Source organism: Diadema setosum, chromosome 14, assembly GCF_964275005.1.
Source record: "Diadema setosum chromosome 14, eeDiaSeto1, whole genome shotgun sequence".
Classification (NCBI taxonomy): domain Eukaryota; kingdom Metazoa; phylum Echinodermata; class Echinoidea; order Diadematoida; family Diadematidae; genus Diadema; species Diadema setosum.
This window is the reverse complement of record NC_092698.1, coordinates 29005952-29024349: the sequence shown is the minus strand read 5'-3', so window position 1 is coordinate 29024349 and position 18398 is coordinate 29005952. Positions and strand designations below refer to the sequence as shown.

Genomic DNA, 18398 nt, shown 5'->3' with positions numbered 1-18398 from the left:
ATGGAAAAATGAATGAATGAATGAATGAATGAATGAATGAATGAATGAATGAATGAATGAATGAATGAATGAATGAATGAATGAATGAATGAATGAATGAATGAATGAATGAATGAAAAATTGCAATTCAATGCACACAGTGTTCACCCAACTTTATACTGATACCAAGAACTGGGACATGAAATCAGGAAGTTGTATATCATGTCACATTCATCACAGTTGAGGAAAGTACCCCTGGGGAGCGAAATGCTAGTAACTATATTGGCCTACTAGTAAGCATTCCCCTTACATGTTTGAACTAAAGAGAAAGTATCATAAACACTCACGTTTAACGCTCACCCCGACTTTAATGAACATCGAACAGAAAACAAACAAACAAACAAACAAACACGGACACACAGGTAGGCCTACTTTGCATAATTTTCATATGCAATAATTTTCATAAGCTATGAAATACGGCATCTTATTTGCATAATTTTTGCACAGCTGCGTGCAGTCACCAGCTGTCCGAAGTACCTCCTCAATCCCCTCTTCTGTTTCTCTTGTTCAGCGTGTATAGGCATTCTCTCTCTTTCTTTCTTTCCTTTCTTCATTTAATTTTGTTTTTGCCCTATTCCTTTCAATCGTATCCCCCTCAGTTTAGTCATGTCATGTTGTTGTGTCTCTGTTGTTTGTTCCATTCTGTCTTAATTATCTTTGTGTTATGTATTTGTAATTACAGTAAGTATTTTTGAAGAAACTCTTGAGTGGTCCACAATCTACAAGCATTGCTTTTTAGTGGACCTCTCAGTTCTCTTTTTTCTTTTTCTTTTTTTTTAAATAAATGTAACATACTAACTTAGTATTTTCCGGTATGTACTAGTATGCATATCTTTATTAGTTTGTTGACTATCGTTATTTTTCGTACTTTTATAATGTATATATGCTAAAATGATAGACTTCCTGATTTACTTTGTGTTGTTTTGTTGGAAGAAAAAATGAGAATGAAATAAATGAATCTAATTGAATTGAATTGAATAATATACCCCTTACTTGACAATAGTTTTTTAGGACACGAATGGGCGCGCCTTATACAATAGTGTTTACGGTAACGTTTGTTTGTTTCTTTCTTTCTTTCTTTCTTTTTCCCTATTTTTCCCCACTGGGATATTCATTATTCTACATCAAACATACATTCATCTGAACACATTATAATATTTGAATACATTATAATATTTCAAATAAAATACTTTGAAAAACAGAAAATGAAATATCGTAATTCAGACCAACATAATATCAAGAGAACAGATGTCTAAACAGACACCATTTTTTTCTGAAACACTTGCAACTTATGTTTATTTCTGTCACTAAATTTTTCGTTATCATAATTTTCCCTTATAATTATTATCTCTGCATAAATCAAAAACGAGGTATTATTCTTTTTATTTTACAAACATAAATTTCATATATTTCACAAGCATATAGCAATACAATTCAATGCCAAATTGTTTATACCCCCGAAATCAAATAATTTATTTTCGGTCGTAAATGTTATTTCTAACCCAGCGTTAACATTAATCCATTCTCTTACTTCAACCCACAATCTATCAACATATTGACACGCACTCAAAAATGTATATCAAAGTCTCAGCATACACATTACAAAACGAACATTCCTTTCTTTCAACCAGCCCAATTCTATTCAACATGTCTTATTTCTATATAAAATCATATTAACTATTTTAAACTGAAACCACCGTAAATTAACATCCAACATGCTCTTGAACGGGCCAACAAGAAAAATTATCATTTCTTTTCCTCAAGTTGTATTGATTGTTGCCATTTAAAAAATCCTTTACATTGATACGCATGTGATTTATTCTCTAACAAAACAGCATAAATATGTGAACATCCTTTCCGTTTACGTTGTTTAATAACCAAATTTAAAATATCGGGTATAATTGGTTGACAAAACTTTTCCATATCATTCATATTTCTATACAACCTGCTTTTTTTAACCGCTTGAAACATTCCAAAGTAATCTAAAAAAAAAAAAATAACATCAAGATCATATTTCTCTTAAAAGCAGTAAATGATAATACATTTCCTTTTCATCTAACAAATCATTAACCAAGCGAATTTCTTTTTTTTTCCACTTCCGTTTAAAACCGAAACATTCCCTACAGTATATTTTTCAACAGGTTGGCACTGAAAATGATTACAATAAACCGAATGTAAATCACCGTAAGCTGTGAATATTTCTTTCCAAAAAGGATTACAGGAATGCGAGGCTTGTTCAAATTCCTGTCTTTCTCGTTCTCTCCTGTCTCATTTGATGGACAAAGTGATTCAGTAGAGAGACAATTAAAGGAAAACCAGGTTGCCTGTCTGAGAATCCCTACTTGTAATTATTAGAATGAAGTTCGGTTCGTGAGATACATAGGTATGCTATGTATCACTCTGCTTTGTTGTTAGCTGTTAGGCCTACTTACATGGTTTCAGAACGCCCGCAACGGAATTATTACAGTGCATAGATACGAAATTTGAAATTGAGAAAGACTTGGTTAAATGAATGCCAGAAGAGTCAATTATCACTTACTATCTATACAGAGCTAAAACCTCACAGGCAAATATTGTCAGGAGTCGCTGTTGCTATAGTGCTATATCGCCATCTACGTTGCGAGTTTGGTACGTATTCATGGTGGTGGTTTCAGACACCGAACTCTACACTACATAATGTAGAGTTCGGTGGGTTTCAGATCATGTTAATACCTAAGATCCTTCATAGTAGTATTTTTTTTTATTGCTATGCCACTGGAAATGACTGGATATCCATGCAGTCGTCTATAATTCATCGTATGATATAATCTATGTTTTTCACCAAGGAGCAAGGCTTTCCGAGCCGCAATCGTTCTTATAAGGATATATTAACTTCAGGAAAAATGGTCAAAAATGGAGTTCCTATAAAACTGCATACAGTACTTTCTCACATGTATATTGTTTACTGAAGTTATCTATAAGGGATTTGTACAGAGTTGCACGTAGATTAAATCGCTTTAAAATATGTGTTGATGTGAATTAGTAGTCATCAAATTGTGTATTTTTTATCATTTCGTTTTGTTTTGTGCACTCTATACACTATTCGAACCATAACCATTTACAGGGGAATTTAAGTGCTTGTGCATGGATATAGTTCCTGATAGATTAATTACGTAAATGGAGGATGAAGAAGCAATTGCCACTCTTTCCTCATGCAAAATCAAAAGCTGATTCAAATAATGATATAGAGACATCAAACTTGATCTAAACAATCAAAATGAAAAATTGGAAGAATATCCAAAAATGTCAACATCTTACATTGATTGTGATATACTCAGGATTCAAGCGACTTCAATACATACTATTTATAAGAAAACAGGTGTGCTCGCGAACAGTGATCTGTAAACCGCATTTGAGACAGCAAAACGAAAGTAAAGAAATGACTGTTTTCCGTTCGCGAACCGCCTTTTGACATTGATCTACAAAATGTACATGTTAATATCTGTCATGTTCGGAAATCCATACACAAAGATCCATACCGAGTTCCTCTTCTCTTACTCAAGAACCAATAAACACAATTTTCCGGTTGAGGATCAGGTGAATCATTGCATGATAGAATGGTATCAAGGCAGGTGAGTTTATACGACTCACTTACAACGAAAATCGTCGATGTAAAGTTTTTTTGTTTTTTTCTTTAGTGAAACATATCGCCTACAGTATAGCACAGATTTTCTATTTTGCATGCAGAAAGTGATCTGACTTTCTGGCACTGTGTGCCTTTTCTGGCACTGTGTGCTTTTTACTTCGTGCTTTTTACTGTGTGCTCTTTACTTTGTTTATATGCAAACGTCATATTGTATACTTTCACCGGAAATGACATAAAATGAAATGAAATGAAATGTAATAATATTTTTACCACGTATATATAAACATGTAAGCATACAGAGACAGTTCGTTGTTCCGAAGGTTCGGTATTCCGACGGTTGAAAAAAAAAAAGTTTGTTATTGCAAAGTTTCACTAATCTGAAAAAGAAACAAGGTTCGTTTTGCCGGAAGTTCGTTGATCCGAAAGCGAATCATAAGGTTTGTATATTTCGAAGGTTCATTTAAATGCACCTTCCTACTTCATTTCTCTTTTGTTTTTGGATTAACTAACCTTCGGAATTACGTTGGTTTGTCTTTCGGATTGACGAGTTTTCGGTATATCGGACCAAACTTAATTTTCGGATTACGTGTAGGTATAGGGAATTTGTATGCTTTGGGATAACGAAAGAAAAACAATTAACAACAGCCAGCATACATTCAGCATGGTGAGGTTTTCCTCAAATCTTGTTTGTTTGTTTGTTTGTTTTTTGCGTTGATCTTAAGCGCAAGCCGTAATATAAAAATAATAAGTAATATATAAAAGCTCGGCGTAGTCAATACACGACACTACGCAACTCGACGCAGGTCCGGTTTGAAGACCCGTCTATAAAGCAGTTAAGACTTTTCGACCCCGAAGGCTTGGTTAAAAAAAAAAAGAAAGAAGAGTCTTATGTTTGTACAAAACGAAGATACAAAGTCATTACTTATTAAGTCATATAAAACCATGAAAAAAAAATCCGGGAAAACTATAGGGCCTAATGCGATAAAATGAAAGAGTACAATGCGTACATCGACTGAAGACAAAAGTGGGTTTTTATTAGTTTTCGTCGGTTTCATTCACTATAGACAATCCACAAGAACAACTGTGTATATTAAGGTAAGCTGCTCCTGGAAGCATTGTTCCTGCATAGCAGTCACTGCTATAAGTGTACGCAGTGTTTTGTCTTAATCAAACAAAGCTATAGCTGAAGGAGTAGCTATAATAGCTGAAGTTGTCCTCGCTCGGTGCACTTCGAGAGGCGGTTATTTTCAAAAAAAAAAAAAAACTTATCCTGTTTGCTATCGCTATCTTGCGTTAATGATCGAGCTACAAGGGAGTTGTCATCAAGATATCTCCATTGTTGTGTCTCCCCTCGCATTCATTCTTTATCACCGACTGGGCAAGCATCAGTGTTGTTGTTGTGGTTGTTTGGATATCACATTAAGGAGGTATACCTCTTTCAATACATCCAAACATCAATTTTCGCCATTTTAAGACTCCTCTCTTCTTTTTATTTTTTCTCAATGAGAAATAGTTAGTGACAAGCACATTGTCTAGTTCTATTCTCTAGTTATTGTATAGTATCTATAACTTTGAATGTTGTTCTCTATTCGAAGACAAAGCTTTTCCTCGTCTTGATAGCAATTCTTATTTCATAGAATGAAACGATAACAGACATTCAGACAGAAACATGAAGCCTATATGAAATTCAAAAACTACATTGTTTTTTCGTTCATGCTACTGGTATACAGACTGGCGTTATAACATTTGCATGGATATCAGCATATTATAATAAACTTGATGCTTTTTGCTTATCCTGGTGAATAGGAAGCGAACGTGGGAAGAGGTCGCGGGGGGGGGGGGGCATGACCATTACTCGTTGACTCTGGTTACGCCTCTCGGCGAAACGTATGTCAGTGTACAGAGTTCCCCAGTCTCGTGACTTCGAGCGACTCAGCACAGAGGTCTGTGATGTCCTGAAAGGTATTCAGCAGACGACACCCAGCGGAGTGAAAGCAGGACGTCCTTTCCGTCAACTTACCACAGCTTCTGTTAGTGCAAGGAGCTTCGAAGAAGCTCCTTGGTTAGTGCCTGGATCACCTTAAAAGCTGTGCAGTTGTGGAGATAAAGTTTCCTTTGACATCATTTTACTGCAGGGAGGACAATTTCTCCAATTTGATCTTTTCGGTCGGAAACTGCGAGATCACCATGGCATTCGATCACGAAGTATCAATGTCGTTTTTGGTGGTGTGCGCTATCTTTGCCTCGCATGTCTCGGCTGCGGTGGCCCAGGGTACGAACACGAATGAAACGGAGGCGAGGATTTTCCTGGACATGTTCAACGAAAGGGCCATGGAGGAATACTACAAGTCCATCTCAGCATCGTGGACCTACAACACGAATATCACGGAATACAACCAGGCGAGATCGGTAAAGAAAGCGTTTTGGTTCAATTCATATTTATTTCAATGTTATCTAAGCTGTAGTCGCAATAACACCGGTTCCTTCACCTTAGACTTACTTGCTCCATGATTATCTTCTCATTGATCCGTCTAATTCCCAGTTCCATTTTGTTTTTCTGTTTTTTAATGAAAACCAGTCAGATCTGTTTACTGATGCATTCACATTTATGAAAACGGTTTTAACTGAGGATTTAAAGGACAACTCAATGCGAGCTATAGTATATATATATATGTATATATATATATATATATATATATATATATATATATATATATATATATATATATATGTATATATATATATATATATATATATATATATATATATATATATATATATATATATATCCTTATGCACATCTTCCAATTAAAAACATTAGATAATAAGAATCCATGTAACGTGTTTTAGTGGTTTGTTGTCGTCCTTGTTTTTAAACATCTATTCAACTATACTATATAATTCATTCCTTGAACGGCACTCAGAGCATGTTTCATCTTTTTTCACAAACCATACAAGAACGAATATATGAGATATATGTATAATTATATATAATATATATAAATTTGTATATATACAATGTGCAATTTAGGCTAGTATGTTATATGTATAAAGATACACAATGTACAAATGCTATGAATTATAAATTTGCGTGTAAATTTGTATTTGTGTCAGTGTGTGACTGTCTCTTCAATTGTATACATAGAAAGCAGGGTGACTGAATGCAGAAGAGAAAAGATACGTTATAAAGTACATAATGATGTCGATGAAACAGTTTGACAGCGAAGCAAAACGCGCAAGAGGAAATGCTGCGAACAAGCTTCGGCACTCTCGATTAAAGCGCAAAACAGGTGCCGGGATTATGGACAACAGTTGGGGCCATCTCTGTTGTGGTCACTATCCTGGGTGGCATTGGTGGCAAAGGGGGCAGACACCCTGCGTTTGATTTCATTAGGGGCACAGTCGAACAACCGTGTCGTGTCGTACACTACCAGTGGCGACAAGCCAAGTGACTAATGCAAACGTAACATAGGAAAGAAAGGGGCGAAAACATATTAAAAATGTAAATGTATGTCTTGAAGGCTATAAAGCTTGAAGTAAAGCAATACCCCCCCCCCCTTGCATGGAAGTTCTTATACACAATATATACCTGGAAATTCTATATCAAGTTGGCAACTTTATACATTGAAATGTTCACCTCGTTGTCTATCAGATAATCCTTTCACAGAATTCCAGTGTAAGTTCAGTTCAGTTCAGTTCAGTTCAGTTTTCTTTCTGCATTTCAAAATCAATACAAAGTTTATGATTACATCAAGATAATGTTTCATTAATCGCTTCATTTAGTCACCCTTTGTGATCATTCCAAATCCATGAAATAATACCATAGTGAGAGCTCTGTGTCTGTTTATCCCATGAGACAATTCGATAGGCAATATCCTTGTTCTCAAGGACATCAGGGGTATTCATTTACGAACCGGGCGGATCCAGGAATTCCGTAAAGGGGGGGGGGGGGGGGGGGTTGCAAAGTCCTATATTTACAACTTCCGGGTTTAATCAGCTGACCGTAGCAAGACAAAACAAAACAAAAACAAAACAAAACAGGCCTCAACAAGTATTTTCAGGTATTTAGTGGGCGTGTCATGCACTTGCACGCCCCCTTTCATTTTTTTTTCTTTTCATTCAGTTTATGTAAAACAAAATTAAAGGGGGTGCGTGCCCGATGCGCTCCCTCCAGGATCCGCCATCACTGCAACAGTCCAAATATAAGTTTGTCTGATAAGAAAGAGTAAATATTACAATTTCAACGAATCGTGTGAAAAATAAGAAAGTTATGACATATTGAAGATTCGCTGACGGTCAATTTGAATATATGCAAATGCTAAAGTGAGCATTTTTTTTACCCTCACAACTTGCCATATAGTTTGTACATAAAATTTTGAGATTTACAGTTTTTCATTCAAACGCAATTTTGCCCGAGGCTCAAATCCTGGTATATCCAACTGGTCACTATTCTGAAGTTATTCAATCAGGAATAACATAAAGTTTCAGACTTTAATGACAGAAACATTGAATTTTCGTCATTTTTTTTTTTGTGTGTGTTCAGGATCAATGGGAACTTGTGAGGATATGATATGGTTAGCTCACTCATTTGGTATAGCCACTGTACAAGAACTCTTCTGCAGAAATTAGCAAAACTTCAAAATGTCATAACTTTCTTATTTTTCTTTCGATTCACTCACAACATTTTACCTTTTTTTATCAGACTAACTTATATTTGGACGGGATTTCCCCTTTAAACGGTAATCTTTTGGTAATGTTCGATCGAGTCTGTAGAACGATTCTGAATGTCGGTCATTTCGTATAATGAATGATATGAAGGCTAAAAGAGCTTCATCGAAATCGATTTAAAAGTAAAGGGCCTTGTGGAATATTCTAAGATTATTAGGTTTGGGTTTGATAGTGATATCGGTAACGATCACTCACATACTGTGCAAATTAGACAAGGTGATTTCATGTCCTGACAATCTGTCATTGCCAAATGCAAAAGCAGGTTATAAAATATTGATCTTTCTGACAATAATTCAGCAACTATGATTACCCCTCCCACTAGGCATTATACAGATTTATCGATACAATTGATAAAAACAGTTTAATGCGAAGACTGTTATTTCCTTCTATTGGAAGTTCATACAATAGTGGGGAAGTTCATCGTATAATAGATCTGGGGAAAAAGAGAATGAAATTGATGCAAGCAATTTCATGAGAAAACTATCGGGAAATGGTACCATAACCTGTTCTAATGCGCACAGTGGCTGCGATCAATATTATACCACTGCCACTGGTCCATAGGAATACTTGTAAAATGTGATAGTCAAATCTTTACACTTTCAGGCTCAGTGAAACTTCTACCATCTGTTATTGTTGTTGCTTATTTGGTCGTGCGCTATTTCAGTCAACCTGAACGTGGAGCAGACCTTGACTGCATAAGAAGTCTCGGTCATTATGTTTTTACATTGGGATCGTTTTCCGAAAACACGGGGTATTTCTGTTACAACTGTGTTTGGAGTGATGCCAACAACAAAATGAGGACACTGAAGGACAATTCGAGGGACAGGGCGCCAAACATATACTATGTCCACACAAAGAGATGTGCAGGTGTGTTAATGTGATAATGTTCCCCGAAAGGGGTAAAAATCCCACAATTCAGACACGTATACTTAGTAATACTATGTTCTATAAAAGGCATTTTCAAAAAAGGTCATTCATGTGCCTGAGAAACGGCGTATCCCTATGGACCATAAGCAGATCCAGAGGGGGGCGCCCGGGCGCGCCCCCATTTTTTTATGTTAAAACAAAAGAAATAAAAGAAAAATAATTCTTTGAAGATACCATCTTTGTCAGCCGATTATTATATAGTGGGAGCAGAACATTGCGCTAGCTGAAGGCCCTTTTTGTTTGTTTGTCAGCCGATGAAACCCGGAAGTGGCACCAGAAATATTTTTGCGCCCCCCCCCCCCTTTCGGAATTTCTGGATCCGCCCCTGTGGACGAATATTCTTTGTTACCGTCAATATAGCCTCGTGACCGTTTACATAGCTCTGAAACTATATCTAATAAGGTCATGTGAAGAAACCCTGTTATTTTAATGATACATAATTTCACATCGTGGAGTACATAAATCCACACTTCCATGTATAGATTTGTGGAATTTATTGTTGTCCCGGAGCAGAGAAATCAATATTCTAAGAACCTGAAACAAATTACACTGAAGTGTAGCAATGGACTACCATTACAATGCCATGTGCTTACAAGTTCACTTGTGTACAATGTATTCATGCTTTCTTCTTTTGTTCTTCATTGAGCCCCTACTCATTCATTCTTGTAGTGAGGCTACCATGTCATCATCCTTGTTCATTGTGATTTGTTATTAATTTTGACAAGATTCTTATTCCTCATCTCAATCACTATAAATTCTGAAACTCTATGCTCATTATAACTAATTTATTATGTAAAAGTCTGAAAATCATCCGGAGGTCTCCTTTAATCTAAACCTTTAATAAGTTTGTTGATAACCCCTGATGAGTAAAATCGCAACTTCACTCGTATTTGTATACTTTCTTTGAGTGAAGCAGACAAAGTATCAAACTCATTCTGCTGGCATGTCATCGTGAAGATAAAGTATTTCATAGTTTCGTAAACCAATATGTTCATTTTCTTTACACCTATATTGGCTATGTAACATCATTGGACCGACATAAGGAGTTATTGTGTGGAAATGTGTCATCACCAATGATAACAATGATGATGTGACAGTATTAAAAATTTCGATTATGGTGAAAAGAATAATAAGGATTTATAGTGCGTCAACTTAATTTTTAAACTGGGATGCCCAAGGTACATAGCGGGAATTATCTACACACTGTTCGAAAGAGGAAAAGAAGCGCATTATCCCTACATCCTTCCCGATAAGCTGGTCTCTTGTTTTCTATTCTACAGTTCCTCCATCTGTTGAATTAGTCAAATTCAAATCACAGCACATCCTTGCTATGTCCCCTCATCGTCCCCACCCCACCCCACCCCCCACACACACCACTATACCATATGTACCACCATCATCATATCCACTCATATCCCCACAGAGAAAGCGAGGTCGCATGTTTTGTGGGGGGGGGGGGGGGGGTGGTGTAAAGGAAAACCAAAACCAAAAGAGAAATGTGGATTGAGTGAAAGCAGAACATTAGTAGAACACATAAGTGAAAGTTTCAGGAAAATCGGACAATCAATGCAAAAATTATGAATTTTTAAAGTTTTGGTGTTGGAACCGCTGGATGAGGAGACTACTAGAGGTTATGATGTCATGTTTGGACAACAATATAAAGAAAATATAAAGGGAATTCCACAAAAATTCACTTTTCTAACATAATGTAACAGCACTTGACTAACCACTCTCAGAAAGCAGGGGGAATAATTGCTACCCTTAACATATGTCATCAGTATCAAGTTGATGGAAAGTGTAATTTTCATGAAAAATGATTTTTTTTTTTGGAAATCATTTTATATTTTCTTTATAGATATTGTTGTCCACACGTGGCATCATAACTTCTAGTGGTCTCCTCATCCAGCTGTTCCAACACCAAAACTTTAAAAATTCGTAACTTTTGCATAGATTGTCCAATTTTCCTCAAACTTTCACTGATGTGTTCTACTAATGTTGCTGCTTACACTCAATCCACATTTCTCTTTGGGTTTTGGTTTCCTTTAATGTCATCGTCTGGAGCAAAGAGGAATCCATGCTGTTCAGTTAATGTCTTGGCTTCCGTGCCACCTCAGCGAAAGAAACCCATATCCAATCAATCTATTGAGTTAAGTCAGCCGGGCTTGGGTTCAATTGATGGTGAGGCAATTGCCTCACCACTTCATGCGGAGATCGTGGACGCATGCGACTGGTTGTCATTTAGAATTATCATGATTCCCTGTGTTAATATAGTTTCCATGAAGGGCATGTAGTGGTGCCTCGCAATTCCGAAAAATCCTGGCACTGAGTATATGTACCCCGGTATGTACAAATTGATTGCTCCAGTTTGTCATTATGATACGAGTTGTATTACCTGGTAAATTAGCCAACCGACTCAACAATGCATTTATTCATATGTGACAATAGATGGCAGTACTTTGTATAGACATCAAGGTAGAGAGGGGAAACTACAATTAGGGGTTGGTTCTTGATGGGCACATGGTATCTGCCTGAAAATTCAGTTGGTTCCTTAAAAGTTTCATCTTGACCTGACGGAACTTACATCGTAAAACCCCGTGTTAAAAAAAAAATGTGAAAGGTAAAAGCCTTGCTTGTATGTTATGTGTACTTTTCCAGCCCTCCACGTGAACTTTATCATTTATAACGTCTGTTAGGATGAGTCGCGGGAAAGGGGGATACAATATGCATCCCGCTGCTTGTCAAATTATGGCATCATCGGGATCTGGATGCCAGAACGATAGGGGTGATGTGCGGCGTTCAAGTATAGTAGTAGCATGATGTGACCCGCGCGGAATGGGCCCTGGAGTAGAGAGTGTCAACTTCGATCATATGAAATTGTAGTACATAAAGTTATCGCATCAGGTTTACGTTATGCAGACACCAGATCAATAATATTTGCGAAGCCACTGTGTCGAACATAACATCATCTGGCTGAATTTTGAGAACAGTCCTTTGAGCTCGTTCACCTTCGAGCTTCACAAGGGTACGTTCCTGTTTGGTTCTGACCCATACGATACAGCGATCAGGACTGATATATGATGAGCCAGACAGTTTTAAAGTAGCTTGACCCACTTCTATCACACTAGTGGTATCACAATCATGTCGATTCAAAGTCGCGAAGAAAAAGATGGTTATATACATGTGATGAGGGACACAGATGGAGCGCCAAAGTCAACTATCGACATAATTCGTGTGACCATTGTTTAAATTCTTCACACGAGACAGAGAAACAGGTGCAGTCATTTATGTCTATTTCAGGAACATGTGTGCTACCATGGCAACGACAAATCGTATCTAGTGCTTCCGATCCTGGTATAATGCATCAACCTGCTTCCATCAATAAGTCGGTTTGGAACAATGAGGAACATAATTTTATCTAGTTGTTGTTGTTGTTTGTTTGTTTGTGGGGTTTTTTTTTTTGTTTTTTTTGTTTTTTTGTTTTTTTTTGGGGGGGGGTATCGTCAAAGCATGCAATAAGAATGTAAAACCTAATCTATGGTTATACTCCATTCATGTATTTCTCAGATGTCAATATGAATATCCAAATAAGAGAATGAACTTACCATATAATAAATTTTGTACAAAATCTTGAAAATTTCGAATTTTGGTCTTTTTCGTCTTGTTTGTTTGCTGTTGGTGTTGTTCAAACGCAGGCCCATCAGTCAAATTATATCTGAGCGATTATTACTGTGAAGTTATTCGGCAAAGAATAACATTACATTATATGAAACGATGTGTTTTGAGTCGTGATACTTAACTCATTTGTATTAATTCATATCAACTGTTCGAGAACTGTTTTGCGAAAATTAGCGAAATTTCAACATTTTTATATCTTCCCTAGATTTTGTCTGCTTTTTGATACAATTTTCACTATTTCATATGCTAACCAAATTTTACTTATTTTTTTCAGACTAACGTTTAAACTGGTCTGAAATATGTTCTGTAATAATTATGGCTGGTTTTCTCGTTATCTGGGTTTAATATAATGCGATTCATATGCATGAGAACAAAGTATAAGTACAAAATATGCCAGTGATTCTACACAAAAACATTATACAAATTCAGAAATATTTTTCACTTTCATCCATTAATTACATAATAATTATATCCTCACATAAATTCTATGTTACAGCAATGCAATCCAAGCCGTACAACCCCAAACACATTTTACCAACACATGCACTCATACACACATAACAAGAAATCTTCGCAGCATAATTTCTCGACAGTCCCTTTGGAATATACAGTTATAGTGTATAATGTATGTGTGTATATAGATATACTCCTGTTTTGCTTATTTCATTCGGGGTCCCAACTAAGTCAAGCTCGTCGTCTATAATGGCGGTCTCCTGTAGATTTTTTCCCTATTTTCCTCTTTTACTTATTCTCAAAGTAATGATATAACTTCTTTCCGATGTTGTGTTCTTCGGAACAATAGCCATGGTCACATGGTAAAGGAATAGGTCCCCAAATGGACACTATTTCGACTTTTATCTTCTGCTTTATTTGCATATTTTCTTTCTAGTTGTTACTGGGCCTGGATACAAAAATAAAGCAATAAAAGCAAACCATATCCAAAAGAAATAATTGTACTTTAAGTTATAGTACAATTCAACAGACAAAAAAAAAAACAACAACAACAACCTGTGACCACAAAGCCTGTTGTTCCTTTAGCTTTGCATATCAAACTAAGCCGATCCCAACGTTTGCTCTACACCAGTAGAATTATCCAAATAGGTCAAGGAATGCAGGGGAAGGTGAGAAGAAAGAAGATTTTTTTTTTTTTACCTGTTTGGTCAAAGTAACTGAGTAAAGGTTGGTGCGTGGTAAAACAGGTAGGAGATTATCGCGGGTTTATTGTACGCTGATGGACTGTAAAACATCTCTAATCACAAAATACGCCTACTTCATAAACAGGGGGCGCCAGGTTACTTAAAGGAGACCTCCGGATGATTTTCAAATTTTTACATTTGAACATGTATAAATTAGTTATACTGGGTACAGAGTTTCAGGATTTATAATGATTGGGATGAAAAATAAGAATGTTTTCGAAATTTCTAACAAGTGGCAATGAACAAGGATGATGACATGGCAGCCTCACCATAAGAATGCATGAGATGTGGCTCAAGGGAGCAGAACAAAAGAAGAAGGCATGCATAGATTACACACAGGTGAGCTTGCAAGCATGCCGTATTGTAATGGAATGACAATGCTACATTTCTGAGATATGTGAGGCTCCTATGTCATCATCTTTGTTCAGTGTAATTTGTTTAAGGTTTTTGAAAGTACTGTTTCTCTGCTCAAGAACCACAATAAATTCTACAAATCTATACATGAAGCTGTTGATTTATGTACTACATGATGTGAAATTATGAAAATCGTCCGGAATGCCCCTTTAAAGGTGTGCTGTATACCATTGTAACTCATGTTATGGGCAATTACAAGTAGGTCAAAGGGTGGCTGATTGTACGTTAACAGATAAGCTAGCTGAACAGTAATCAAAATACGTATTAATCAAAATACGTATAAACAACGACAAACAGATCTGTGTATACTGTGTATATAAACTAAGAATTACTCGAGATTTCTATACTGGCTCATAGTATACGCTGCATTGTTGATTCGATGGGCCGTGTGTTTTAATGTCATTCATCTGTGTACTTCCCGCGTAGATGTGCGTTGTATTACGTTTACGGTATGCTGTGTATAATCAAGAGAAATCAAAATTTATTGTGATTTATTGTCATATAGGCTCAGATATACACAAAGATTCACGAGGAATGAAAGACAAAACCGTCACTTTGCTTGTATCTGCTTTTTTTTTAATGATGTGGAAATATAATTTCAGCGACCTGAAGCCGAAGCTAAGGAGACGATTTAGATAAGTCAGAGTCCTGAAATGGTCCTGTAGGCCCACTCAAAGGAAGATGTGGACTTATGATACATTAATATTATCATGCGTATTTGTGCTATTGTTCTCATCATATCTATATCGTTGTCCTAATTGTTATTCTATCATAAAATTCAAATGAGCGCATAGATAGATGGATTTGGGGAAAACAATTACACCCTTGATCTGTAAGTTGCAAACGATTCATAACAATAGGTCACATGCAATCAAGTTATGATAGATTTTTTTATTCAAAATATACATTCCATCATATTTTGGATCAAGAATCTATTCTGGAGAGTATAATGAATGGTTAAAAGACCTTCATATATTCATATATTTATGTATTCACATATATTTCACATGTATTTTCAACTATTTCAAAATTTTAGCTTGTTTGAGCTATTGTACATAATTTGGAAATGACGTCCCTTTTTACGTGCGCTATTTGTGTAATGACGTCACAAAAATATTGTGACATCACAAAGCAGTTGTGACATCGCTTGCCGCCCCGTGCGTTCTTTTCTTCGTACGATGGCTGTATCGATCCCTCCACAACTAAAAGTTCACATCCATGCACCACACGACTGCTTGCCTTATTTCCCCCTTCTTTTGTCTAAATTTGTATTCATCCAAAAGATGAAATTTATGATATGCTTTGCCTAATTTTGAGCCTGTTGTCAAAATTCTCGGCCTCGGTGCCTCCGATAACATGCTATTCACTTGATGCCACCCCTCATTCTGGCGTAACCCCTGCCAATTATGGTTTTCACCAGAAACTCTCAAGCAAAGTGTTCGTATATCAAATTCAATTCTGCTCCCTAAAACGGGTTACCAATGTAACCAAATAAATTCTGCATGCTTACATTAAATGACAAACATAGCAAAATAAAGAAGATGTACATTCTATTACTCTTTAATCTTAGAATATAATATTTAAAATATCAAATGCTATTACTTTTTTTTATCAAAAAAGTATATCAACTACTAAAAGTGTGACATTAACTGTCTGTATCTCAGGATGTCTAATGTTCCTCTCGCTAGGTTTATAGAGGTCATCCCAGACACCCAAGGAGTCATAAGTAAAACAATGGTAAAATAGGCCCACGATCTAGACCTTATAGGTACCTACGAGGGCAATATGTTTAAATCCCTCAACACCATAGGCAAAAACGTCCATGAGGTTGTTATGATTGTGCTCGTCAGCCCTTTTTGCCAAGTGTTATAGAGCTCGTGGACCTCATCTGTATCTAGACCTTGGGTCTTATTGGACTCGTGTCTGTCTCGTGGAGCGTATAGCTCGTGGGCCTATTTTACCTGATGTCGAGCTGGTGAGCCTTGTTCACTTGTATCTAGCTCGTGAGCTGCATGACGCGTTTATAAGCTGAATAACTTGTGCGTATATGTGATGTGTGACTCGTTAGCAGTATGACTCGTGGGTTGTATGACTCGTGGGTGTCGAGCTCGTGATGTGCATCCGGATTGTGTACATTTTATACTCCAATGGAATTTAGAGCAAAAAAAAAAAAAAAAGAATACAGAGCTGACTATCCTAGAGACAAAATTCGCGACATGAGACTGAGCTCGAGGGAAAGACGAAAAGTGCTTGATAGACAGATCGAGACGGACAAACATACAGGAGACATCAGACATGCCAAATGCGATGATTCAAATCGTATAAAGACTGAAATATGGAAACAGAAGAAAAGATAATACACCCAACAACTTTGGGGGGGGCGGGGGAGAATGCCTTTTAATGTCACAAAAGGGAACGCGTGCAATTACGAATCAACGGACAGGAGAGCATTAACGTTCGTTTTGGTAAGGCATGGAAGGTGTATCAGATATGAGGTCATAGGTTTGACGCGTTGGTTATAGAACTGGAAACCTACTTAACTTGCGACATGAAAACTCTGCACCTGAACTTCTGAAGCTTCCCTTCACCGCAGGTCATCGTCTGCTATGGTTAAGAAGTGAACTCGCACGAACCTGTTGCAGTATGTGCGTGGCGAGTCTGGAGGGAGATTCGAAAAAAAAAAAAGTTGACTCTGAATGAATCGTTGCAAAAGGATTTGCACTGCCCACGGTGTCGAAATCCACGATAATTCACTGTAATCCTCTTGAGACTTATTTTTTTTTTTAAAGAATATTCTAAGGCGAGGTAGTTTGGATAAAGGACTAAAGTATACGTCAGAGGCTCTGAACTTCATGACACAGAGCTATCAAAAAAAAAAGCATTCAACTAAAGTGTAATATTGTTTATGTTCAAAACATCTTGGTTTAGAGATCGAGTCGAATATGAAACATGGCCGGATGGCCGGCGCCATGTTTTCAAAAGGGGGGGGGGGGGTACTTCATAACTACTTGTGGTGCTACTTCCGGGTTTCATCAGCTGACAAGCAAAAAAAAAAAAATGGGGGGGGGGGGGGGCTTCAGCACAACTGGTTCCACTTCCGGGTTAAACAAGCAAACCCCCTCCCCCCGTTCCGCTAGCCCTGTGAGAGGTAAGTTGACACGTCTTTTTTATCTTTCTTTTTTTACATCATGACCTTAAACAAATTTTTATTGTATATAGTTATATTTCAAATATTTTTACTTTCTGAAATCTTTTGAAAAAAAACAGAAATTTTGAAATTACGAATGCTCAATATCTTCTATAGTAACGATCTCATGTCGAGATAATTCAAGGCGCATAACCTAATCAATTAAGGTCATGTCAGTTTCAAAACAAGGGGAGGATATGAAAGGGGAGGATTTGCGTTGAACTTCAGTTCAATTTGGAAAGTGTGCTCCTTTAGAGTGCTGGGTTATTTGATTTGCTTTCTGTTTGTTTGTTTGTTTGTTTGGGGTTTTTTTAGGACTTTACATTAGCCTGAAGATAGAGTGGAATTTACAGGGTTATTCGCTACGCAAAAAACAGTGAAAAGTAATCATGTTCTTGGGCGGGGTCTTTCTTGGGTCCTCTATTTTAATACACTAAGCGGATCGTCTACGTTTTAAGCGCGCGTAAAACGCCTTCGCATCTCTCCCGCGCATCGCTGAGTAATGCCTGTTTAGATCTTACGCTTATAGGGGATTTTTGTCATCATTTTATTTGTTTGTTTGTTTGTTAATTGGTCCCCTTGTTTGCTTCAAAAAGGAGAGTATTGA

The 18398-nt window shown here is 36.8% G+C and overlaps 1 protein-coding gene across 1 annotated transcript in view; it reads left to right on the top strand.

The window, feature by feature from the left end:
* Positions 1 to 5847: 5847 nt before the first annotated feature.
* The window catches only part of LOC140238376 (angiotensin-converting enzyme-like), a 51285-nt gene continuing 38734 nt past the window's right edge, over positions 5848 to 18398 (top strand). The window contains exon 1 of the mRNA XM_072318314.1: positions 5848 to 6073. Coding sequence (XP_072174415.1) covers positions 5852 to 6073 — 222 coding nt within the window. The 5' untranslated portion in view covers positions 5848 to 5851. The remainder of the gene's footprint in view (positions 6074 to 18398) is intronic.